The 26,829-nt window shown below is 36.7% G+C and overlaps 1 protein-coding gene and 2 long non-coding RNA genes across 7 annotated transcripts; all 3 read left to right on the forward strand.

The window, feature by feature from the left end:
• Positions 1-2,220: 2,220 nt before the first annotated feature.
• LOC103936082 lies at positions 2,221-4,889 on the forward strand. Its single transcript, XR_007258229.1, has 2 exons — positions 2,221-4,370; positions 4,560-4,889. It is a non-coding gene; the product is annotated as an uncharacterized LOC103936082 (long non-coding RNA).
• A 520-nt stretch (positions 4,890-5,409) lies between these two features.
• On the forward strand, positions 5,410-7,808 carry LOC125476881. Of its 4 annotated transcripts, none has more exons than XR_007258093.1 (3): positions 5,504-6,085; positions 6,182-7,074; positions 7,260-7,808. It is a non-coding gene; the product is annotated as an uncharacterized LOC125476881 (long non-coding RNA). The 4 variants fall into 4 exon arrangements; XR_007258094.1 differs by having other exon boundaries at positions 5,510-6,085; positions 6,182-6,274; positions 6,936-7,808; XR_007258091.1 differs by having other exon boundaries at positions 5,512-6,085; positions 6,182-6,274.
• A 9,288-nt stretch (positions 7,809-17,096) lies between these two features.
• Positions 17,097-25,635, forward strand: LOC103962160. 2 transcript variants are annotated; one of them, XM_048583515.1, is made up of 24 exons: positions 17,097-17,637; positions 17,751-17,822; positions 17,909-17,952; positions 18,026-18,137; positions 18,252-18,323; positions 18,425-18,487; positions 19,430-19,507; positions 19,608-19,700; positions 19,910-20,029; positions 20,193-20,270; positions 20,415-20,624; positions 20,713-20,760; positions 20,931-21,179; positions 21,620-21,702; positions 22,177-22,421; positions 22,581-22,649; positions 22,733-22,755; positions 22,925-23,094; positions 23,254-23,332; positions 23,880-24,135; positions 24,221-24,266; positions 24,707-24,815; positions 24,920-24,982; positions 25,296-25,635. In XM_048583515.1, the coding sequence occupies exons 1-24, from the start codon at positions 17,317-17,319 to the stop codon at positions 25,383-25,385; spliced, it is 2,793 nt and encodes a 930-aa protein (XP_048439472.1). In that variant the 5' UTR covers positions 17,097-17,316; the 3' UTR covers positions 25,386-25,635. The 2 variants fall into 2 exon arrangements, with proteins under 2 accessions (XP_048439472.1, XP_048439471.1); XM_048583514.1 differs by having other exon boundaries at positions 17,098-17,637; positions 22,733-22,797.
• The last annotated feature ends 1,194 nt before the right edge of the window (positions 25,636-26,829 follow it).

Genomic DNA, 26,829 nt, shown 5'->3' on the forward strand with positions numbered 1-26,829 from the left:
GAGACAAGATAGATCAAAATTCAAATTTCATCCAATGTTCAGAAGACATACCATTTCATTCAATGAGTATCAATAACCAACAACGGAAGCATTTATAATAAATATTGAAGACTAAACAGCAACTTGAATAGCCCAGATCAACAAAACTCAAAATCAAAAGGGTAAAGTGTTGTATTCCGGATCCGAGAAAAACCCCAAAATTAGATATGTTTCGAGTTCTAATGGTAAAAAATTAAACAATCATATTTTATTAAAATGCACCTTTTTTTCTTAGACCTAGTTTTAAGTCTAGAACCAGTTTCAAAACTTGAAGACAGTAAAGATGAATTTTTTTTTTTTTAATTAGGATTTTATCGATTTTGTTGATTGAATTCAAGAACATGAATCTATGGCTCTGATACAACATGTTAACTCTAAACCACAAACAAGATTCAGTTACTCAAATCACAACAAAACAAAATACAAAACACCAATACATATAAGGCTAAAACATACTAACCTGAAGAACTTCCATTGGACGCAGCCATGGTTATTCATGGTCAACCTGAATGCACAACAACTATTCTTCTCTTTGTCAAGATGCTTATTGCTTAAACTAAGAATAAGGCTTAGTTCCAAAAGAACACGTTCCTGTGAGAGGAGAGGTTGTTGTATATGTATACATACACATATCATTCTCATAATAGAATAAGGACTCCCTATTAGAATACTTATGGAAAACAACTTATGTTTTCCTAATCCATATCAATTCATTACTGCAACAGAATCCTCTATTGACATAAACTAGTATACATCTTCCCATAAGGCTTTCTTACACTACAAGAAAACATGGAATAGGTGATCAAATTCTATGTGACGCCCAAAAATTAGTCACATATAGGAAAATTACGTGATGAAATGTTAAACGTGTCACAAATAATTGGTTTGCTAGGTACGAAATTTGGACCAATTTATGTGACGATAAATATGTCACATCTTTCAAAATTAAGTGATGAATATGACAAGCGTCACCTATAATTATTTTATATCTTTTAAGATGAAGTAGTGGCATAAAATTTTTGAAGTCCTTGTAAACACAAAAATTCCTAATAACGAACGAGACAAGAACATATGTACAAAATATATTTGTAGTATTAATGATTTTGGGATTACAATCTCTTTGTAATTTGGTCCTCTGATTCAATCTCCGTAAGATGTTGGTTTGTTAACGTGTTGTTAATCCAAGGGCCATCGAGGCTTGATCTTGGATGAACGGTTTGAAGTTTCTTCAAGGGCTGTTGGGGCTTGATCGTGAAGGTGGAGGGAAGTTTCTTCAAGAGCCTTCAGGGCTTGATCTTTGAAGGTTGATGAACGAGTCTTCAAGGGGCTTTTGGGCTTGATCTTGAATAATGGTTGTGCGGATTTCTTCAAGGGCTTTTGGGCTTGATCTTGAAGAACGGTGATGAATGGATTTTTAAGGGCTTTTGGGCTTAATCTTGAAGAACGGTTGGATGTGTGGATTTGTTGACGTTGTTGATCCAAAGGGCCGTTGGGGCTTGATCTTAGGATGAACGGATGATGAACGATGAACACTTTCTTCAAGGGCCGCCGGGGCTTGATCTTGAGTTGGTGGAAGTTCTTCAAGGGCCGTCGGGGCTTGATCTTGAAGAAGGATTTGACAAAGAACAAATAAAGCTTTCTTGATCCTTCGGGATTTGCTTGAGAGCTTTAGAGTTTCAAAGCTTCAAGGTTTTGGTGTGATATCCCTTGGTCTCCAAAATGAATGCCTTGGCTTCCTATTTATAGAATTCCAAAACTTGATTTTTGGATTTAAATAATAAGATGAAATAAATCATTTCTGCCAGGTGTTGACACGTGTCCTATTTGATAACTTTTCCAATTTATTTCGATTTTTCGTTGAGTCACACGTTACGTGTAAAATTTATGTGACACTTGAGCATTGAAATTTTAATTATTGGTCAACATTCATTTCATCGAAATTTCGATGTCTACAGTTCTTAATAAAATATATGGCGGGACAAAATGTCGCCATATGAAATAGGGTATGCGAGGAATTTCAAAGTGGGTTGCATATTTGAATCTTTGTGAGGAAAGTGGTCATCACATTACAAAGGAGGAATAAATTTCCAGCAAAAAATATAGTGAATCAAACATTAAATTTTTTTGAGAATTCTCCCCGTCTCTCATTCATTTTCCTCTTCTCCCCTCTCTGCATCATCGTGACCTATAATCCGCTGGCTGTCTCATCCCTCAATTTTCTTCTACCTTTACTACAACAGTACCAGGATCTTCCAAGCCAATCGCTCAGACCCTCTCACATCTTTTCACTCTTTATCACTCTCCATAACCAAAAACCCTAGAGACCTATTCAACCAACAAGCCAAATTCATGCCTCACACCAACTAGACTACCTTGATATGTCGTCCAATAGTTCTCTTTTTTGTTCAATTATGATTTTTGTGCTGGATTCACAGGTATTTGTCTCCAATATTGAGCTTTGAGTAGCCCTTCACTTCCACATCCACGGATTCACCCTCACAGGTCTCTAGTTGGGTAAAATTGTTTCATTTATTATCAATTCTTTTTAACTTAGGGTTTTGAATTTGCAGATAATTGCCCCCAAAATTGAGCAAACCAATAGCCTTCCTCCTCCGCATCCATCTTCCTCTCTCTGTCATGCTCCATAAACAACCCAATTCCATGCCATAAGTCCCACACCAACGAGATTGCCTTTGTATCCATGAATCGTTGAAGGGATTTTGCTTATCTGAGGTAATTAGCAAGGGGTTTTGTTTCTATTTTTTTTTTTTTTTTTTCAAATTTACTTAAAATTTGTAGTTCCCTAATTTAACATATTATTAGGGTTTTGTAGTTTTTGTTCAATTTAATCCATTTTTATGACTAATTTGCTAATTATCAGATTTCTCATGCTTTGTTCTATTTAAACCCCATTTATTTTATCTAATTTGTTATTAGTTAGTATTTTTTGGCATCAGTTGCATCTGTGCTGCTGTTATAATGCCATTTGGTTACAATTTGAAGAATCAAGCTACCATGGTATGATTTCCTTTACTTCTATAATTTTTGTCTGGCTTAGGCATGTTTCTGTTATGTGTTCTATTTGAATTTTTTAGAAACTAAAAGCTTGTTTAATTGTATGTTTATCTAAGATGTGCTTCCCATCTCTTCCCATGGAGCTCTAGCCTTTGATAAGGCCCAAGTAACGCTTTCACTGACTTGAGATTAGGTCCTATTAATTTTTCAAGTACTGTAATTTTGCCATAAATAATAGTTATGCTTAATTTGCTCCTATGAATAATTTGTGCCTTTGCTTTCAATGGGGTATGGTGGTTGTGTTTTTGCTGCTGGATGATGATTTTGTTTTACCTTGGTGTCTTAGAAAACTTACAAAAATTTACAAGGATTTGAGCAGGGGTTGAGCCATAAGTAAAGTTTATATGAATTTGAGCTCTTAGATTATATAATAATAGTCTAAATAACTGGGGTTGCAACTCCAACCCCACATTCTCCTCCTCTCCCTCTAAAAATCACATACAACCTTATCCATGCTTTGTTGTCCTTGCCTTGCTATTAACGAAGAATTCTGGAGTTCTCTAGATGTACAATGGGTGGTATGGTCAATTGTGCGGGTGTGTTGATGAGGTGAGACACCTTAGTGGGATAATATCGTGGATATTTTAGCTTCAAGTTTCAATGTCTTTTTCATAGATTGATTGAATGTACAAGGGGGGATATATAATGAGGTAAAAGGTTACATGCAACCCTACTTTGGCAAATCCTACTAAGCCGGTAAACCCTAAATCTGTCATTCCTTAAATTAAGGGAGTGCAGCAAGTTGCTAGCACACAACTATCAACAAGTCATCTAGATGTCAATCTTCCTTAAATTAAGGGATTAGACTTAATAGAGAATCCCATGGAAAGAGGGCAGGGAACATAAAATCTGGCAGCATCAGTCACCCCATATCGTCTAATATCTATATGCAGCATTAGTCACCCCATATTGGTGACTTATGCAGCATCAATCATATGCAGCATCAGTCACCACATATCGTCTAATAAATTATAAGACTTATCTTTTAGAATCATCTTGCTATCTAAAGCCTTGAGGACATACCTTTTAGAATCATTAGTAGTGATATTAATTTGATCTTTATAAAAGTTGAATGTTTTAAAATTACAGTGAATAAGTAGTTTATGGTATGAAACTAGATATGTTTTTCTTGTTAATTAATGACCTTTTAATGTAGAATGTTTTCAAGCAAAAGTTATATAATCGTAAGAAACAAAAGTATTATCACAAGGGAAGGGCAAAACCATTTCATCCAACATGCAAGGAAGGCTCACAAGGTAATGAAATTAAAGTACATATAAAACTCATTGTGTAATTTAGAGAGGCTTGTTTGTTATGTTTTGTTCTTCTTACTGTAACTATTTCTTCAATTCTTATTTTTTTCTCTTTTGTTGTTATTCAAATTCTCAATGCACCTGCTATTCTTTAGACACCAATGTTTATTTTCTTCTCTTTTATTATGTAAGAATAAGATGAAGAAAAAGAAGGATGGAGTTAAGGGAGAAAGTATTCAAGAAGCACTTGAGATAGTGATGGTGATCTTTCAAATGACAATGATACTTGTGCTGAACTAAAGACTATGATATGGTTGATGACTTATATTATGTATCTTGTTGTTGGTTCCAAACATGCACACGGTATACCTGTTTTGTTACCAACTCAATGCCTTAGAAACTTGTTAGCATCTCAATATGTTTAGAGGTGTTAGGATGCTTATGTTAGCTTTTGGGATATACCCTTAGTGTATGTAATGGATGTAACCTAACTTATTGATCAATGAAATGTGATTAACCAAAGTATTGCCTCATATGTGTTATGAATTCTAATTCTACATGACGAAGTGGGGAATAAGTGGTAATTGGTTCATCACAAATTGTTCCTAGTAGGTATATGATTTTGATACATGTGGCACAAATTGCGCGACATGCCAAAGGAATATGTGACGCTTTCAATCTCTTATCCTTAGCCATGGCATTCTAGGATCATATTGCACTACAACAGTTTGAGTTTTTTACAACTTGAGATATACGGCGTACAGTATTGGCATGCCTTTAATGATATTATTCACGACATTCGTAAAGTTCATGTCGTAATACTTGCACATAATCAAGCATTCACGGCATCATTTTTGTGCAAGTCATTAAATAAAATTATTTACGGCTTAAGCGTTGTGTGTCGTATTTGACAATTTACACGGCGAACTTTCCTTCTCTTTTAAGGCATCGTGTTATGTTGTAAAGTGAATTTTCTATATTTGGGTTACCTTTTATGGCACAAACGACATGTAAATAATGGCTTGTAGCTTAGCGCCTAAACTTTCCCACTCCACACCTAACATTTTTCTCAAACTTCTCCCTCTTCCATATATATATATATATATTTTTTTTTTTTTTTTTCTTTTTAAATCTTTCATATTTACAAAGAGATGTGTGCGGACATTAACAATTGCAACGTTCTTCTACAAGCCCCCCAAAAAGCTAAAAAAATCGGCGCTAAACAAAAATTCAAAAAAATTGATGTTTTTTGTAAAATTAAAAAAGAATAAAAAAAATGAATTGGCTACTAACCCAATCCCACTCTCTTCACTTTACTCTATTCTAAATAAAATCCCTAGAAATTCCCTCTCTTCTCTTCCCTTTGCGCCAGACTCACCATGTAAAAAATTTCAGGGATTTTACATTAAATCTAAGCGGGAAAAGATGGCGCTCGAGTGGACATTTCGCAATGACACAGTTTTCTTGTCAAAATCCAGACTCTTCTCAACTCTTTCATTCTACAAAACAAAGCAAAACCTCTTCCTCTCACCCCAAACCTACCAGCTCCAATCTCTTCTTTTTGGCACGCCAAGACTGAAACCCATATCTCTCTCTACTATTCTATATGTAGCGCCTCCCTTCCCTCTATTGCACCCCCAACAAGGCAACTCAAGGATAATGTGAGTTTGGTACAATGGCAGAGTTTTGTTAAGAAACGCTTTGGTTCAAAATATAAGGTAACAATAATTCTTTTCTTTTATTCAAATATATCCATTCTAGTTTCAGTACTTCAAATCCATAACAATTATATTGAATAAACTTTGGATATATAGGAGATAAGTGAGAGATTCAAGAAAATGAGGGCAAAGCAAACTATGCTACACACAATGAGTCGCAAAGGCTATGCTCGCCTTGAAGATGAGATGGTAAACTACAATTTTTATTTCTGTTAGTCATATTTTACTTTTGTAGATTTTCTGGTTTAAAGTTTCAATGTATATTTCATGTATGTTTGTACAAGAGTGAGTTCGGGTATATATGAGAAGAGAGAGGGAAAAGAGATGGGAATGATGGCTGCAACAAGCAGCCGACAAGAAAGAAGAAGGCATGTTGCCTACCTAATCTAAACCTTACACAAAGGCATTACCCCAATCAGTCTCCTCCCTTAAATCAAGGGAAAGGTGATTTACATACCCTTACCCTAAAGATTACAATGAGCCTTACCCTAGAGATTTACCTTGGGGGTCACCTTTGTAGTAGACTCCATATGCAGCATCAGTAGATGCAGCATCACAACAACTTTTTAACATAATTGTGAGTGGTGCTGCTATATGAAGACTATGATCTAATATTCTCTCTTAGTGCTTTTTTTTTTTTTAATTTCTAATGATTTAGATAAGAGAAAGTGAAACACCTGATGCAATAACAAGGGAAGATGTATGGATTCGTGGGCACACAAGGAAATCTGATGAATTTTTAAACGAAGAGGTTGCAACTGTAGCGATAATGGATGGAACAATTTATACTCATTTGTATTAGTATTATAGTCTTTATTTTAAAAGTTAACATTTTACTTTTTCATCGTAGAAAAAAAATACAAGAAGCAAATAAGAATGTAACAGATGTTGATAAGAACTCTATTAAGAATGATGCTCTTGCCAAAGCGCTTGGACCCGAACGTAGAGGTAGAGTAAGGGGACTTGGGTTTGGTGCAACATCTTAACAAGTGAGTGTTCAAACATATAATCATGAAAGAGTTATTATGTTGGAAAAAGAGTTGGAAGATTTGAAAAATATTGTCCATTCCCTACTAGTTGGACGGATGGGGAAAAATGCTAACTTAGTAAGTATATTTTTCGTACACTTGGTTTTTTTTCTCACTTACTAGCTATATATATTTTGGTCCTACAGATTTGAGAACTAGCTCAACGCTTCCTTCTTGGTATGTTGCTCTTTTGTGATGAAATTGGTTGCTCCATGAACATGGAGGGTGTGCTTGGGATATTGCTTTTTGGTATGATGTTGCCTTATATTTTGGTCCTACAAATTTGAGAATTAGCTCAAAGCTTCCTTCTTAGTATGGGGCTCTTTTGTGATGAGATTGGTTGCTACATGAACATGGAGGGTGTGCATGGGATATTGCTTTTTGGTATGATGCTGCCTTATATTTTGGTCTTACAGATTTGAGAATTAGCTCAACGCTTCCTTCTTGGTATGATGCTCTTTTGTGATGAAATTCGTTGCTCCATGAACATGGAGATGAAGGGTGTGCTTAGGATATTGCTTTGTGGTATGATGTTGCCTTATGGTTATCATTAGTTTCCTCTGTTAGCTTTAGGATGTGCATAAGTTGGAAGAGGAACAAAACAACTTAGGTTTTTTGTAAACTTCCGATTGTAATGTAATTGACAATTTTTACTAATTAATCTAAGTATTTAGAGTTTAATGCGTTTACGATGATTATTGTTATCTTTCTATTGTACTCCTTACAATATTAATTTAGATGTTATGAAGTAAGGTCCATCTAAAATGAATTGTTAAAAATAAAAAATAAAAATAAATGTAAACTACGGCATGCAAAATCAGCCGTAATTGTTGATGGTAGTCTTCTTTTATGATGTACGCCGTAGGCTGTAATTGCCTTTACAGTATTATGATACTCAATAAACATTGTATCAAATATAAATTACGACACACATATATGTCGTAATTGCTTTTGCAGTATTATAACACTCCATTAATGTCGTATTTAATACCAATTAAGGCGTGCAAGGGATGCCTTAAAGATCATTTACGACGTGTTTTGGTTAAATTATTCACGGCTACTAGGGAACGTCGTATTTGACAAAACATCTTTTACGACAGGGGCGTGTTTTGGTTAAATTATTAACGGCTACTAGGGAACGTCGTATTTGACAAAACATCTTTTACAACAGGGGCTTTTACTGCTTAGGGGCTCATGCCGTGAATAACCGTTTACGACGTCCTTTATGCGCCGTAAAAGGCCAATTCTGTTGTAGTGTTGGGTGATGATAAATTCCTCACTTATACATTTGTTATGTGATGAACTTAAAGGTCACTGACTTTTTTGTTTTGTGATGCTTATTTTGTCACAGTTAAAGTTATTAAGTGACGAAGTCGGCTTCACAAATACTAAAAATATGTGGTGAATGTAAAATTCGTCACAAAACTATAGGTGACACTGTATAGTGACGAATATAGTGACGCTGGATTTTTGTCACATATAATCAAATGTGACGAATTTTCATGTTTATGTGACGAATGTCTGTTGCCACCTAAGCCATGTTTTCTTGTAGTGTTATACCAATTGGTCTTAAATAGCAAATGCCAAATCACATAATCTTATGTTCATATTCTTACACTTACCTCACATGAACTACTAGAATTGCCTCAATGGGAGGGAAAATGTTGAGGTGACGCCATTCATAGCTCAAGGTCGAGGTCCTAAGCTCTTCACCGTCTATATGCATCCAAACGGAGAATAAGACATGGAACTATACTCTTCTCTACTCTATAACCATTCATTGGACAAGTAGTTTTGAATACCTTGACAACCATACCTGCTTAAATGATCGTTCTCACCAAGACATAATCTAGAGCCAAAACTAACACAAGAGGATGATCGATGTACTTTCAGACACTGATACAATCTGTTTAGACACCAATATATCACTAACAACAATATCAATAACTTTTAGTTTTCCACTTTGCTTGAAATCTAAAATCGATATAAGTGGTCTTTGTGATTGTTCACTATTAATCATTTTAGTTATTCCGTGAAAAATCTCTGTTAAATTGAGGGTGTATTGTTCAAACCAACCCCTCCTCTTGAACTGGTGGTTTCTTCAATTTAACAAAGATTTTTCATAGAATGACCAAAATGATTGACGGTGAACAATCTCAAGGACATTTCTATTGATTTTAAATCTCAGGGACATTGGTATTGGGCAAGCTCGATTTTTCTCGAAATTGGATCAACCTGGTGATGACCACAATTTCTACTATGACATACTCCTTTCTTGTCAATGGATCCGCCTACGGCTATCTACATCCTTCTAGGGGTATTTTCCAAGGTGATCTGTTATCCTCTTACATATTCCTCCTATGTGCCAAGGGATTCACAACCATCATTAATCGAAAGGAAAGACAGGGTCTCCTTCAAGGAATTTTGTTATGTCCGAGAGCCCCCCTGTGAGCCACCTTCTTTTCATCGATGATAGTTTCTTATTTACCAGAGCTACTACCGACAATTGCAACCAAGTGGCGGATATTCTTTCTAAGTATGAATTAGCTTCCGGACAAAAAGTCAATCTCTTGAAAAGCGAAATTTGTTTTAGTAGAAATATTCGTAACAGGGAGAAGTCTCATTTGGCTGCCTTATTGGGTGTCGATCTTGTTGCAAGACATGAGAAGTACCTTGGACTTCCTACGATTATGGGCATAAATCAACAGGCTTGTTTTGGATTTATCAAGGAGCGCTAATGGAAATGACTCCAAAGTTGGAAGGGGAAACTACTTAATGCAGTTGACAAGGAGTTACTAGTGAAGGTAATAGCGCAAGCCATACCTTCCTACCTTATGAGTTGTTTTCTCTTGCCTAAATATCTATACGACGAGCTTAACCAAATGATTGCCTCTTTCTGGTGGAACAATAGTGACGGGGATCGCAGAATTCATTGGCTCTCTTGGGATAAACTGTGCTTGCCCAAAAACGCGGGTGGTTTAGGTCTTCGTTACTTATATGCTTTTAATTTAGCATTGTTGGCCAAGCAAGCATGAAGAATTATGAACAACCCTTAATCACTCTCCGCACGAGTCCTAAAGGCCGAGTAGTTCCCCTCTTTTTCATTCTTGGAGGCACCAGTCAATGCCAATTATTTATATTGTTGGAGAAACCTATGTGCTTCCAGGGATGTTATAAAACGTGGTGCTTGTTGGCAAATCGGCAATGGCTTAAATGTTAAAATCTAGGGGGATCCATGGATCGGTCTCCCATCATCCTTTCGTATCTTCACCCCTAAGCCAACTGACTACTCTTTGGATTTAGTTTGTTAATTTATCGACTAAGATAGAAGAGTTTGGAATAAGGACATTCTTGAATCGTTGTTCTACGAGGAAGAGATAAACCTCACTAAGTCCATTCCCATCAAAATTCGTGATCTCCGGACCGGCTGATTTGGCATTACGAACCTAAGGGGCGCTTCTCAGTTAAATCTGCATACCATGTTGCCCGTGAATGGTTAACTCCTGTCAATAGAAGTACCTCATCATCATCATCAGGGAATTCAAGTTTAACCTATGGGGTAAGGTTTGGAAGGCTAATGTTCCACCTAAAGTTCGAGTTACATTTTGGCGTCTCTATAACAACATTGTTCCCACCAAATGCAACCTGGCAAAGAAGCATATAACGATGGATCTATCGTGCATTTTATGTAACTTCCATGGGGAATCCACATATCATATCCTCAGGGAGTATCATTTTGCTAGATGTGTTTGGCTCTGTGCACCAATTGGTTATCTCTCTAGAGGTTATGGATCCTCATCTGTTATTGATTAGGTTTCGGAGGTGGCATACCCACTCCTTCCCAATTTATTTGATATATTCAGGATCATTTGTTAGGCTATTTGGGGTGCTCAGAACTCAAATATTTGGGAGGGTAAACGTGATACTCCTCATGTCGTTGTCTCTAAAGCAATAACCTAGTGGCATGAGTTCATTCGTATTCACTCTTTTGCAATTACGGCCAACAATATCTCAGTGAGCCCTATCAAATGGATGATGCCTCCCTCTGGTTGCCTGAAAATCAACTTCGATGGGGCTTGGTGCAAGGATTCTCAGGTGAGAGGTTTAGGCGATGTTGTTAAGGACGACATGGGGAATTTTGTTACGGCATCCTACATGAATTTCCAAGATATATTTTCTCCCTTATAAGCAGAAGCTATGGCTGCTAGGGCCTGTTCATTTTGGGCGAACTGGAAGGGTTTCAGAAATTTCTTTTTGGAAGGAAACTCTCTTCAAATTGTGACGACTCTTTGTGATACCTTCACTAATATGTCAACATCAATTGGGCAGTTAGTAGAAGACACAAAAAGCATTCTGACACGCCCCCGATCCCGATGTTCGAGGGACATCGGGATGGTCACATGTCGACGGACACCAGAGGGTGACGCAAGCCATTTAATGAATGCATATGCTAAGAACATGTAAATCATGAGTATACATTGTGTTCAAACTACATAAAATAATATACTAATATTTAACTACCAACAATGATAAAGATAATGATAGTGCATGACATGTTCAGAGCATACATCTAATTCAGAATACAATAGAAGGTGTTATTACAATGATGTCAAAGCAAAGATGAAGGCACGATATCACTGGTAGGGGAATGCCTAGTAACTCGGATTGTAAGCCTCGTTCCTATGTCATGAGGGGGCACAAAACAAACATGAGTGAACCAAGTTGATATATATATATATATATATATATATAATACTGAAACAGTTATCAACATACTAACCCCCAAAGTTTATGAAAACTCAATAGTATAGCATGCCATCAAAACTTTCATAAAACATATATTGTATATAGTGTGCTAACTAGTGGTATCAGTATCACCTAAAGGCATATAGAACTTTTCCTTCATAACACTTCATTCACAAGCATCAATCGCCCGTAGGCTCTTACAGCACCTAACCCATAGGTCAATATAAGTATCATCGCCCATAGGCAGAACAATGACCACTAGATATGCACAAAACATTGAATATACTCTTTCCAAACATAAATACATATATCTCAAAATCATCTTCATAGCATATAGTCATCCAACATATATACTATAAAGAAGTGTAAAGAAAACATGTTCATAAATAGTATATAATCATCCATCATATATACTACGAAGAACATAAGTTTAATAAAATATGGTATTCCAAAATATTCGCAGTAAAGCATGATATATCATAAGTGTAAATCTAATTTACTCATAAAACGTAACCATTAAATCATGATTTTCATGTATGCATTTCTATTATTAAAACATGCATTTTAGAAGGGGCACACTCATTGATACTTCACCGTTGAAGAGCCACGCGAAATAGGAAGAACGGAATCGTCGTTAATAATTGCACCTAAGCACATAAAGCGTCCAATTAACAAAACTATACTCAAACGATTGAATTTCAGAAAACAGACATCAAAAACGGATCCAAGACATTGAAATTAGCCTAGGAGGGGTCCTGATCGAAACCCAAGTCAATGATCAAAGTCAAAGTCAACGGGTCAAACCTAATAACTAAAGTACAGGTGTTGAATATTGATTGGTTAGAATGTAATAAGGAGAGGTGTAGAGGATTGCCACATAGGCAAATTAGTTAGGAATGTAGTGTTATAAAAGCTACTGTACAAACGTTTGATATTCATTCAATTCAGTTGGTTATCTCTTTTCCGCTGCTTATCTTCTTTCTCTCTCTAACTTTTCTTTCTCAAGCTTCTTGAATTCTTCGATCTTCATCTTCTAAGAGTTCTTGGAGTTATCAAGACCAAGTCAATAGGTCTAGGTCGGACCGGTTCAATGGGCTGGAGGCCCTGGGTTGTACAAACGGGCCCGGCCCAGGGTTATAGTGTTTTGGGGTTTAAATAAATAAAAAGGGTTTAGGTTTAGGGTTGAACGGGCCAAAGACCCAAGTTCCACTCGGTCCCAAAGCCAGTTCTTTTGGGTTTTGGGTTAGGGTTTCAAATGAATTGGGTTATGGGGTTAACGGGCCTAAGGCCCAAGTTCTAAATGGCCCAAGGGCCTAAATGACAACAGGGTCTGGGGTTTTGACTACAAGGGTTGGGCCGGCCCAACTCCACTTGTGGGTCGCCATACCTAATGACAGAGAAAGCCGGAACTCAACCAAAATTCATCATTCTAAAGCCAAATTGAAGATAAAATAGTAGAGATCCGAGTTGTACTAAGATGAGGTCGTGTCGAGGTCGGGATTAGCCGGAAAATGGCCTGCAACCTACGATCTCTCGCCAGAAAATATAGGGAGAGCGTTTCCGAGGTGTTCCTGCATTCAAACCCTACCAATAATTTTCAAACACTACCCAAACCCATAACTAAGACCCGATCTAGTAGCATTTAGAGCAAAACTTGACTTACCTCACCGGAGAGCTATATGCACAGTGGCTGTGCATAGTGGCGAGAGAGAGATCGGGGAGGGGAGGTCCAGGTGATGATGGTGGTGTGGTTGATGTGTGAGTTCACCGAGAGAATATGAGAGAGTTGAGACAAGAAAGATAAAGAGATTTGCAAAAAAGAGAGTGTGAGAGTTGACTCCCGAGAAGAATAGAGAAGAATGAGAGAAAAAAAGATGAGGTAGAGGTGGTGCCACGTGGCAGTCAGAGAGATGAGGGAAATTGAGAGGAAATCTAGAAAAGGTAACAATTCAGGAGTACTTATGTAATTTCATAAATGTTAAATATAAATGTGAAATTACACTTAGTTTTGGGGGTGGCGTTTAACACATTCTTGCCGTGATCATTGAACAATTATGCACCCATGTGTGTCGCCAAGCGAACACAGTTGCTCATAGACTTGCTAGGTTTGGTTTAAATGTTGGCAGCCAGTGTGAGTGGTTTGTTCAACCTCCTAACTTTATCATTGACCTCCTTGTTAAGGATACTATGTAACTGACTATGGTATTTGCTTGAGACTTATTTTGGTCTTTTTCTGAATGAATACAACACTATCATTTTTATCAAAAAAAAAAAAAAAAAAAAAAACAACAACAACAACAACAAAAGACTGAATCAAACTAAAATACAAAAATAAATACAATCATTGTTTATATGCAGTCAATGGTCTACACAATCACTGCTTATACACAGTTAACTAAAGGTCACTGTTTATACACAATTAAACATAACGGCATGAGTTCGAACCCCGTCGGTGGCTAATCTAACATATAACTTACTAACATTATCACTAGACTAAAAAAAAGGGTAAATTACATTTTACCACCTCAGGTTTGAGGTCTATTGCAACCTCATACAACATCTTTAAAAAATTTCACTTTCATACCTCAAGTACTATTGTATTTCAATATAATAGATTCGTTACATTTTCCATCCATTGATCCGTGAAGAGCTGACGTGGCTGCCACATTTGTGCTGACATGACTGCCACATTTATGTCACATGGCAAAAAAATCATTGTTTATGCATTTAAAATATTATAATAATTTACCCTATTAAAAAAAACAAAAAAACCCAAAAATCCTTCCCTGCAAGCCCCACCCTTGCCTCCCCCTCAACCCCCCACCCCACCCACCCCCACCTCCACTGCAACCCCACACCCCTCCCCCCTTATCGCACCCCACCTTGAAACGCAATCCCGGATCCCCAGCCCCAGCAATCTAAACTCGCCTTGGTTTCCAGAACCCCTTCCCCCCACACCAAAAAACCGACGTCCTCCATCCTGATCCAAACCCTCGCCCGCCCAATCCAAAAAGCCCCAACTCGCTTCCTCGAATCCTATTCTCGCCGATGCCTTCCTAGACAACACCTGTTTCTCCTTCAGTTGGCCTAGGACACAATCGCCTCCAACAAGGGTTCGAACAAGGCGTTGGAGTATGTAGTTCGGGAGTCCAAGTCGTTCGAGTGGTGCGCGGTGGACGGCGAGCCGAGCATTGACCTGGCCATGAGCTTGGATAGCGAGCTAAGTCGAGCTTGGACGGTGTGCGGTGGACAGAGACTAAACCCGACATCCTCGCTAAAGAAGAAGAGAGTGGAGGAGAGGGAGAAGGTGGGATGGGGGGTTGCGGGGGAGGTGGGGTGGGGTGGGGCAGAAAAGAAGGAGTGGGTCGGGGGGAATAGTTTTTGGGTTTGATTGGTTTTTTTATTTTTTATAAATAGGATAAATATTATAATATTTTAAATGCATAAATTTTTTTTTGCCACGTGGCACAATTTTTGCAGCCATGTCAGCACAAATGTGGACCCCATATTTGCCACTTCATCACTTAACGGTTTACTTAACAGATTTTCTAACGAATGTATGAAATTGAAATAAAATGATAACTAAATGTATGAAATTGAAATGTTTTAAAGATGTAAGAAATTGAAATGTTTTAAAGATGTTGTAAGAAATTGAAATTGACCCCAAACCTATGGGAGTAAAATGTAATTTACCCAAAAAAAACATAACAAAACACTCAATCAAACTAATAAAAACAAAAAATAAATAAAATGATTGTTAATACACATTCACTGTTTCTGCACGATCGAATACCAGAAAACAATCGGAAAAAGAACAAAAATATAAAAAATACTATCATCAAAATCGAATTGAAGATCTATAACAAGATCCAAAGCATAAATCAGAATAAAAAAGAAGAAGAGAAGAGTCAAATAATTTCCTTTTTTCATAAATTAACATGGATGATCGACAAGCTCCAAACACCAGATTTTAAAAATCCGGCAATCAAATTAACCAAACTTACAAATATGCAACTTTTACTATATATTTGTATTATCTCTCTATAGAGATGAACTCGCATGCGTTTAGAAGCTATATCTCTATTAGAGAGATTGTAAAATGATAGTACAAATATGTGATAAATGTAGCAATACTCATAAAATTATACAAGGATCGTTTTGAACAAAATGATAATTTGAACATTATTAAAAATTAAAATCAAACAATTACAGAACGAAGCAAAGAATCGAAAATTGAAGAATAATTGAAGTTGCTATATGTATCTTTGTATATCAAATTCACTTTTCAATTCAAAATGGATAAAAAAAACAGCTTGAAAAAGACTTAGCTCAAAGCTCCAATTTCGAACCGCGATCCATTTCCAAGCTCACAAATAGTTATTGGATCAACCTCCCTCCTTGGTTCTGGTACTTTCATGTGATGGACTCTCTTGTCCTCCGTTGGTGATCTGAGAAGAATGAGGATTTAAGGATCCGGAAATCTTCCAATCACATCTGTTTATCGTACATCGTGCGGTTAATTTTCGTCAGATACTGTTTATATTTAATTTTAGATAAAAGATTTACAATAATTTATGACCGCATGACATACGATGAACGAATGTAATTGAAAGATTTCTAGAATCCACGTAAAATATAAGGGAGTTTTAACGAAAAGCCTGCAATACTGTTCACTTTAACGAAAAATCACATTTTTACACTAAAAAGTCAATCCTGGTACTATTCACTTTACTCTTTATTTTGTCTTTATCATTAAAACTCAAAATTTTCAAATTCTTTTCATTAGTTTTCCTTAAATATAATCCGAAGATGATGCTCATTCCAATGGCTACTCCATTGCCATCATTTATTTTTTGCACGCCTTATCGGCTTTTATGGTTAGTGTTATCTTATCTTCTTGAGATTTGCTTTTTCTGTATGGTTGGTATCACTACGTATCCGCTTGTGCTTGTTTTCTCTTTCAATATATTTCCTCCTTTATTAGGAAAAAAAAAAAAAAAAAAAAAAAACTAAACAGACCTAACCTTTCAATTCAAGGGTAAAAACGTAATTACGATATCATAGAAGTTGGGCCCAAAGCCCGGTAGGTACGATTTGTCCTTATTATTAGATTGTTTTTGTGTTTATGCTTAATATTTTATTAAGATAAACCCTTTTTATTAGTTTCTATAAATTAATCCAAAAAACCGTCATCTAAAACAAAATTAGTGAGCACATTAAACGTTTTTTTAATTCTTTTTTAATTTGCAGAAATTAAAATTAATTTACAAAGACAAAAGACAACACCGACGGCCAATAAGCAGGACGTACTCCCTCCAGAATTTGGCTGTTGCTGCCGTCCGATACCAATTTTAAATCTAAAAAATTCGAAAATAAATTGCAAGAAAATCGAACCATGCTTTCAATTCCTCGCTCTCACTCACTCACTACCGCTTCCGACTCGCCGATCACTTCCCGATGGCGACGATCGCGTTTGGTTCCGGCCTCGTTTCAGCTCGCGCCGAGCAAAGGGACGGCGTTCGGAACTCGGTGCTGTACTCCCCGAACTTCAATTCCTTGCGGTTGAAGAGAAGTTGTGCTTCGACGACGCGGTGGCGCGGGATCGGAGTCGCACGCGCCACCGCGGAGGTGGTGGAAGGTCGAGTTATTGAGAGGGAATTGGAGGTGAAAGAGAAGGAGAAAGGTAGGGTTCTTAGAGTGGGTGTCGTTTGCGGAGGTCCCTCGGCGGAGCGTGGGATTTCTCTCAACTCGGCTCGATCAGTTCTTGATCACATTCAGGTAAGAGTTTCTTCAGTACTAGAGTGTATAGATTTTCTTTAGGTTCTGTTTGGATGCCGAGAAAATAGTGGAAATAGAGAGTGAGAAAAATGTTTTCTTTGAATTTGAAACAGGGAGGTGATATACATGTGAGTTGCTATTACATCGACGCTGCCCTTAATGCGTTTGCAATATCCCCTGCTCAGGTTTGTTTATGTAAAAATGAATTAATTAATTCGAAATTTCGTAACTTTTTTCTTCTAAAGTTTGTTAATTTTGCACATTCATATAGATGTACTCGAACACTCCCACGGACTTCGATTTTAAACTCGAAAGGTAAGTTTTTGTATCTTTAATTTTTGGAATTTGGTGTCCTTGTATGTTGATCTGTCTCAATGTTTCTCTGTAGCCTTGCCCAAGGTTTCCAGTCTTTGCCGGAGTTCGCAGAATATCTAGCTGCCTCTGTGGACATAGTGTTCCCAGTCATACATGGTCAATTTGGTGAAGATGGTGGCATTCAGGTATACTGATGTACAACCTTTACTTCCATTGCCAGTTTTCTAGACGGAGACACACACAATGCTGGATTGATTTTCTATTTATTCCTTTGTAATATTCAACATATGATGTTTCAGGAGCTTCTGGAAAAGTATAACGTTCCATTTGTGGGCACGGGATCAAGTGAATGTTGCCAAGCATTTGACAAAGTACGAGATGACATATCTACTATAATTTTTGTTTTAATACATGTATAAGGGATAAAGAAAGAAAGAAGATGATAATAACTGTGATTTTTGAGTTATCTCAGTACAATGCTTCATTGGAGCTCAGCAAACAAGGATTCATAACAGTACCAAGTTGTTTAGTACAGGTACTATCCCAACTTGTATTAATTAAAAGTTAGCAAGTGTACGATAATTTATGTAAGAGCCGATGGACCGGTGACAGAAATGACTCAATAGCCCCAGCTATCTGCTCCAGCCCATGCGGGCAATGGGGCTCGGGGGAGGCCCAAGTGAGAGGCCCTGCTCGAATTGGTGGCCCGAGAGCCTGAGGCCACCTGATGCAAGGCTGACGTCAGCTACATTATAAAATTAATAAAAATGTAAACAATTAATAAAAAATCTGAAAAAATTTTAAAAAATAAAAAAAAAAATTTCTGTAAATATCTTATCATTATCTTCCACCTTACACCACAATTTTATATTTTCTCAAATACTTTGGGTTGTAATTTCTTATTTAATGAAACGTGGTACAACGAGATCAATTAAAAATCATATCCGAAATTTGAAATAAAATTATTTTTTATTGTTTTATAAAATAAAAAATACTAATATTTTATTGCCTATTGCCATAGCTATTCAGTTTAGGGGTGGAGATGCAAAGGGCAGTTACTGTTCACTGGGGGGATTCAATAGTGAGTTGCCCTAGGGGGCCTTTGCAACACTGGAGTTGCTCTAAGGGAAGTGCTATTCATACACCCTTGTTAATTTTTGGCCAGTGATCTTCAATTCATTTGATCCGACGACCGAAAATTGAGAAGGGTGTGTGGATAGCACTCCCCTTTGTGTAACTATGTATGACATTTCCGACAACCTACACAGGCTAGACTTCAGTAGGTTGCGTAACTTGTGTCTATGCATGATGATGTCATTAGTTGATCTTTGATGTTTGTTTCTGTCACTGATTGTGAGTATTGATATTGGTTCTTAAGGAAATTAATTCGGATGCTTGTTTACAATTTTGATATTCTGTGAATTTTGGCATTGGATGTTCTTGTTCATTGAGTTTCTCTGACTTTAATGATCTGTAGGGAAGTGAAGCAGATGAATCTGAACTGTCAAAATGGTTTGCAAGAAATCAACTGGATGTTGAGTCAGGGAAAGTTGTGGTAAGACACATTTCTAGTGTTGTAATGTAAACAAACCCAGAGTGCGATACTTTTATTTGGTCAGATTACGAGATGTAACATGTTTATTATTTTGTTTCAGGTAAAACCAGCACGAGCAGGATCAAGCATTGGTGTTACAGTTGCATATGGTCTGGCTGATACTTATAGCAAGGCTAATGCAATTATTACAGAGGTAGTTTTCGTTGTTTCATTTGTGTCATTTTTGAACTCTTGTAAATGTTTCAAAAAAATTTAACTAGCATACATGAATTTGGACCATGTTGATAAGGATATGAGTTTTTCTGAAAAAGGAAGTTGCAATATCTTGATATTAGTTTTGTAAGAACATGGGTTTAGTAAAAATCATTTCTAATGAATTTTGTGCTCTTTTTATGTATATAGGGAATTGACTCCAAAGTCCTTGTAGAAATATTTCTTGAAGGTGGGAGCGAGTTTACAGCAATTGTTCTTGATGTGGGGTCTGGTTTAGATTCCCATCCTGTTGTATTACTCCCAAGCGAGGTATGAATGCTCCATGACTACATTTGCTTCATTTCATCATCTTGGAATTAATTGGTTATCAACTTATCATCGTCACTGCATAGAGAAGATGAAGGTATACTACGTATGTAATAGGAACTACCGTACGAGTATTTGGATTAATAATAGTCTTTAAAATGGCCAGGTAGAACTTCAGTTCCATGACAATGTTGATAAGGATGCAATTTTCAACTACCGGAGGAAATATCTTCCAACACAACAGGTAGACTTACAGACTCACACAATCTGTGTTAGAATGTTAGTTCATAGTTCATATGCAATGTTTATTATCTGACTCCAAATGTGATGTTTAATACATTTCTCTTGTGTCATCTTTCTGATTTTTAGTCTATGGATTGCCAAACAGGTTGCTTATCATACTCCACCTCGTTTTCCTATTGATGTTATTGAAAGTATTCGAGAAGGAGCATCTCAGTTATTCAGAAGGCTTGGTCTTCGTGACTTTGCTCGAATTGATGGATGGTTTCTCCCTAATTCTATTCATGTACCATCATCATCAGATAGCAAATTCGGAAACACTGAGATGGGTACAATATTGTATACTGACATTAACCTGGTATGAGGGTTGTCTAATAATCTCAATGATATGCATTGTAGTGTTGATTCTTCTTAGATTTTGATACTATCTTTATTTGATTCATCAGATTAGTGGGATGGAACAGACCAGCTTTTTATTTCAGCAAGCCTCGAAGGTGCTCTGATTTTGATTGTCTTGTTTAGCATCCTAGTATTGTACATTAATTACTACAATACCATTCGTTATGAAAATTTTAAACATTTCCTTAAGAATGTTTTTCAGTACTTGTTACAATAATACTTTTGGTGACACGACCTTGCCCGAACACCCCACTTCTGGATTCAGGTTGGACTTTCTCATTCAAATATTCTCAGGAGCATAATTCGTCGGGCTTGCATGCGTTATCCGAATCTTGCACCATTTTGTAGTGCTTCAGATCATGTTTATAGAAGATCACAAACGTCACTGCGTAATGAACCGGTTTGCAACGACACTCGTAAAGTTTTTGTTATTTTTGGAGGAGACTCTTCAGAGAGGCAAGTATCTCTTATCAGCGGAACAAATGTTTGGCTCAATTTGCAAGCTTTTGACGATGTAAGTATCCAATTCATACTGTTGGGTTTTTAGTTTACCAATGCGAAATGGTTTGCATATGCTAATGTTTGGTGTGTGAAAGGTTTAGAATGGGGACACTGTTTAAACTTTCAAGACAATGGATAGAAGTATGGGTGGGGATTTGGATAGAAATACTATTTTGGAATTTATGAAGCTGGTGAATGTATAAGCATGAGTTAACTAGCGTTTACGCACATTCAAAATCTGAATTCATTTTCATTTAGAATAGGAAGATTTCATTAAAGGTTTGATTCTGTGTTTGAAGAATTTCAGCAGACCCAACTATCTTCAGTACTTAATCAAGGATTGAGAATTAATTCACTGTGTGGATAAGTGTATTGTCATTGAATATATTCTTTAATTAATCAAGTGGATGATATTATGTTTTTGTCTGAGATTGATAATCTTGTTGGCTACAGCTTGAAGTGATTCCATGTTTGCTTGCCCCCACAATTGACAAAAACGAAGTTGATGTGAGTTCCAGAACAGTTTGGTCTTTACCGTAAGTTTCTCTCTCTCTCTCTCTCTCTCACTCACAGGCAGGACATATAAATTATTTCATGTGGCCTTTCCATTCTCTTCTTGAAGTTTTACTCATTTGTTTGAAGTTCAAGGTTCCTATAACCAGAAATAAAATGTGCCGTAGAACATTTCAGATATTGTCTTGTTTGCCCCTTGAAGTGATCCTTCGGAAAACCTCTGTGTGTGTGTGTGTGTGTGTGTGAGGTAGTTAATCTCCATCTAGAGTTATTTATTGCCGTGTCACGCAATCGAAGACCTGGAAATCAATATATCTAACAATGCAGTCCAAAAGAGCATTGATGCTTTAAAACATTTGGAGTGAAGTGAAGCTTCATTGCTGCTTATGACTTATATTTCACTAAGTTTTTAACAAAAGCATATTGGGTGTAGTAGATAGGGCCCTCTTCCCCTAAACACTCCTTCATAGCATTTAATTATGTTTCTATGTGAACAGTTATTCTCTTGTGCTGAGACACACTGTAGAGGAAGTTCTTGATGCATGTGTAGAGGCAATTGAACCAGACCGAGTTGCACTTACATCTCACTTAAGGAACAGAGTTGTTCATGATCTTACGGAAGGCTTGAAGAAACATTCTTGGTTTACTGGATTTGATATCACTGATGAACTGCCTGTAAAATTCTCGGTTGAACAGTGGATCAAGCTAGCTAAGGAAGTTCAGGCTACAGTTTTTCTTGCAGGTTTTCTTTGTTACCCATTATCTGCTAGTGGTAGAGTGATATTTTTTTAATTCTCTCCGAATAGTGTGACTAGGCTCTTATGTAACTGTGCTTAGAGATCATAAGATTCAGAAATCAAAGTTTGAAAGTACTTATGAGGTTATCTACTGTTATTTATAGTGCATGGAGGCATTGGTGAAGATGGCACACTTCAGTCATTGTTAGAGGCTGAAGGGATTCCACATACAGGTTTATTCTAATCCACACTCGTTTTAGGAGGACCTTGTTGTCTTGTTTTCATTGTTGACCATCCTTTTAATTTTTAATTGAAGGTCCTGGAGTGATGGCTTCAAAGGTTTGTATGGACAAACTTGCAACATCGCTTGCTCTTAATCATGTATGCTAATTAATTTATAATTAAATGTCCAAGAAGATGAATTGGGCCTTGTTGATATTTTTGGTGCTTTATATGACCCATGTATTTTGCTACCTAACAAAGCATTCTGATCTTTTATAATGAACAGCTGTCGGATTTGGGAGTTCTTACTATCAACAAAGATTTGAAGAGAAAAGAAGATCTCATTAGTTCATCGATACCAAATGTATGGCATGAATTGACGTCAAAGCTTCACTGTGCAACATTATGTGTTAAACCTGCAAGAGATGGATGCTCAACGGGGGTTGCAAGGTTATGGTAGGTTTATCTTCTTTTACTTTTTCCTTATTTTCATGTTCTGTTCAATGGTACTGAATTGTTAGACCGGTAAGCTCCTTATGCACTCAACACCGTAATTGCTTTGTCTGCAATGGAGTTATGATGTACTCTTTCGGTCAAATTTGTTTGTGCAAGCAGCTGTGCTGAAGACCTTTCGGTGTATGTAAAAGCATTGGAAGACTGTCTTCACCGGATTCCTCCTAATAGTTTTTCTAAGGTATAAAAGGGTTTATTTGTAGATTTTCTCGGAGTGGCCTCTATCTCTTTCTGGAGTTTCATTTCAGTATAGTCGTTACGACTGTTCGTTTATATAATTTTTGACCGTATGATATGTAATATTGTTGTTACTCCACAACCACCACTCAACTCTTTTCATTAAAAACATTGCTCCACGTTAGCTGCAAGTATTCTCAGTAACCATGAGAAAGTAGAATGTTCCATGTTCCTTAGGCGGTACAATATTTTGCTTGACTGCCTTTAAGTGATTGAGATCCATGTTAATTCAACGGTCTTTCCATTCTCTGGCTTCCTCCGATTATTCACAAGCCTTGCCACTCTTCTTCACTAAGTGTTTATTGTCCTGAAAGTGTTAGTCTTTATCGAGGATCAGTAGGTAATATTAATTGGTGAGATACGATTTATGGATAACACACACACACACACACACACACACACACATATACATATTGCTTGTGTAATTTTATATAGCCATTTTACAGAAATTATATACCACCTTCAAGTTTGATCTTGGTTTTTTTATGTAGGCACATGGAACTATTGAGATGCCAAACCCCCCTCCAGAGCTCTTAATCTTCGAGCCTTTTATCGAGACCGATAATATAATCTTTTCATCGAAATCTAGAAATGAAAAGGGGCATCAGATCTTGTGGAGCGGAGAGAGTAGATGGGTTGAAATAACTGTTGGAGTTGTTGGGAAACAAGGATCAATGCACTCACTGACTCCTAGCATCACTGTCAGGGAGAGTGGTGACATTTTGACGCTCGAGGAGAAGTTCCAAGGTAATATTTTGTTCATTGTTTTCTCTGTCCCTTTGATAGTTTCCTGCTAACATGTCGTTAATGATAAGTCACTTGCATTTGGCAGGTGGGACTGGCATCAATCTGACTCCACCTCCATCATCCATTATTAGGTTTGTCCAGAACCTTTATTTTCAGGAAATGAGGGTTCCGTTTATTGAGAATGTTGTAATTTATGTTTTACACAATAATATATATATATATATATATATATATATAGAGGATTCTCTAGTCACTATTGTTAGTGGTGCTCTTTGTTCTTTGTTTTTCTGCATTCTGTTATTTGAGTCAAAGAAGGGTAGAAACTGTCGTAGAAAAGTTCCATACATGAGCAGTAACTCCTTTTCTTATACGTTAGATGTTTCAGTGTCATTCTCAGACGTTATTCTAAAGTGGCTGATTTCATTTAAAATTCAACTTCCACACTAGATTGATTATTGTGTTTCGTATCATATGATCCCTCTCTCGTGTTTGACTTAAAAAGATATTTTCCATTTTGTACCTTTGATTGTTCGAATTGTTGTTCTGATTTCTTTCTCCCCTCTTAAATCAGCAATGAGGTGTTGCAGAAATGTAAAAAACATATCGAAATAATTGCAAACACTCTTGAATTAGAAGGGTTTTCACGAATAGATGCATTTGTCAACGTGGACAGTGGAGAGGTATGATGTTTTTTCTCTGCCTAACTGATCGAGTTTGGAGTCAAAAAATTGTGCGCACATTAGTTACTGACTCATTTTCATCTGTTGTTAATTTCTTTCCGAAGGTCTTGATGATAGAGGTCAACACAGTGCCTGGAATGACGCCTTCCACGGTCCTGATTCACCAGGTATTCTATTTCTACTGAAAAAAAATTCTTTCGAGGGTTACTTTACATCAATAATATTCTCTTGAACCTGCAACGGAAATTATATTGGACTTTTTTGGTTTTGCATTGCATGAGAGGAAGGAAACACAGAATTGTTCGAATAAAACACTCTGTATCTGTAATAAAAGAATCGGTCTTTCAAACCTCTTGAGGAAGTTTAAAACGCGTTGAAAAGAGGATGATCAAATGAACTAAGATTTTAGGGTGAGCTCATGTACTGAGGAAGTAGGAAGTGCTAACTAGGTAGACTTTTCTTGTCCATTTCAATTTTCAGGCACTAGCGGAGGAACCACCGATGTACCCTCATGAGTTTTTCCGTACACTGCTCGATTTGGCATCAGAGAGGACCATATATACTTCGTAGTAAATCATTGTCGATATGTCTCCATTGTTTTCGTCTTGATAAACTCCTTTTGTTTGGGTTGGAGGGTACCCCTCTCATGTCTCAACTTGCGAACTTATCCAAAGCAGCATATGTATTTGTTCAGTCAATATATATCCATGTTTGTAATTTACCTAAAGCGAACTTAATTAAGGCGAAAGCTTGATTAATGAAGAAGCATCAGAATGTCACTGCATTGAGGCAAAGTAATTTTAGATGATGCATTTTGTGATGTTTTTTTCTTTCATAAAATACAAATTTTACGACATTTTCATATTTTTTCTCGTGTTAATCGTTATTTATTTTGATGGATAAGGTAGTGTGATTACACTCAGATTGCTAATCTTGTTATTATAATTGAGCTTTTGTTTCCCGATCTTCTCGTTCGGATTGTAAATGAATTTTTCAGGTTATACTTGTATTCATCTTAGGGTGCTTGTTACGTTTTGAATATAATCACACCCTAATATTAGGATGTCATCACTGCATCTGTTCTACGATCTGATTCCTTGCTGGGTTGACACGTGCCAGTTGAGTTGCCAACCACTAAGATTTGAATTTGAAAAAGTAGACTTTCTCGTGATGTAATAGGATTCTCTCCGGATTCTTCTATTCGGATCCTCCGAGGATCCTTCCATTCGGATACTCCGAATTTTGCAATCATGTTCGTTCAATCGAAAATCAAACGGTATTAATTAACTTTCTTTTTTACTTTTTCCCTTTCTCACTCGGTCTCTATCTGAGAGGATTGGTTCCATTTTTTAGCAACCGGAGGCCGAAGGATGACGGTGTGGCACCCGTCAAAGAACGCAGAAAATTGAAGGATCCGAATGGAAATGATCCGAAGAGAATCTCTACTTTTTACCCAAAGTGACATCAAGCCTAGAGTACAATCTAAAATGACTTGTACATAATAATGTATTAGTGAACAAAAATTAATACTAGGGAGAGTAAATTTTTTAAATAAATTGATATGTCACCAATAAGAAACAAGCACGTTAACTGAAACTTAATTAATAATCCACTCATCTACAACCACATTATTTAGTTTTCAAATTTGGTTTAAAAAATTTGGTCTTCCTAGCATACTCGTGAACAAAATGTCACACAACTGTGAACGCATTGTGTAATGCTAGAAAGACTAAATTTGCAAACTAAATGATATGTCACTAATAGGAACATGCACGTTTATCAATTTGTAAGTAATAAATCAATCATCAACTTTCATATCTTTTAATTTTTAAAACTTTATCTACAAATTTAGTATCTCTAGCATTTCGTGTAAACCAACTCCTAAAACAACTCCAATATCGTCGTTTTCTTATTGTATGGGGGTCCCGCCAAACTTTACGTGGACAGCCGGACAGGTGCGCGGGCGTAAACTTTTGAATTAAAATTCACTCTCTCTTTTTTTAAAAAAGGAAAC

This window comes from the organism of the source record quoted next, unplaced genomic scaffold (genome assembly GCF_019419815.1).
Source record: "Pyrus x bretschneideri cultivar Hongxiangsu unplaced genomic scaffold, Pyrus_bretschneideri_v1 Contig2, whole genome shotgun sequence".
Classification (NCBI taxonomy): domain Eukaryota; kingdom Viridiplantae; phylum Streptophyta; class Magnoliopsida; order Rosales; family Rosaceae; genus Pyrus; species Pyrus x bretschneideri.

Bases quoted from the DNA above. Each gene is read 5' to 3' on its own strand.
- LOC103962160 (XM_048583514.1), top strand. From the start codon at position 17,317: ATGGCGACGATCGCGTTTGGTTCCGGCCTCGTTTCAGCTCGCGCCGAG. The intron at 18,488-19,429 runs GTACTATCCCAA...AATGATCTGTAG, and splicing joins TACCAAGTTGTTTAGTACAG to GGAAGTGAAGCAGATGAATC. The intron at 20,271-20,414 runs GTAGACTTACAG...ATTGCCAAACAG, and splicing joins AATATCTTCCAACACAACAG to GTTGCTTATCATACTCCACC.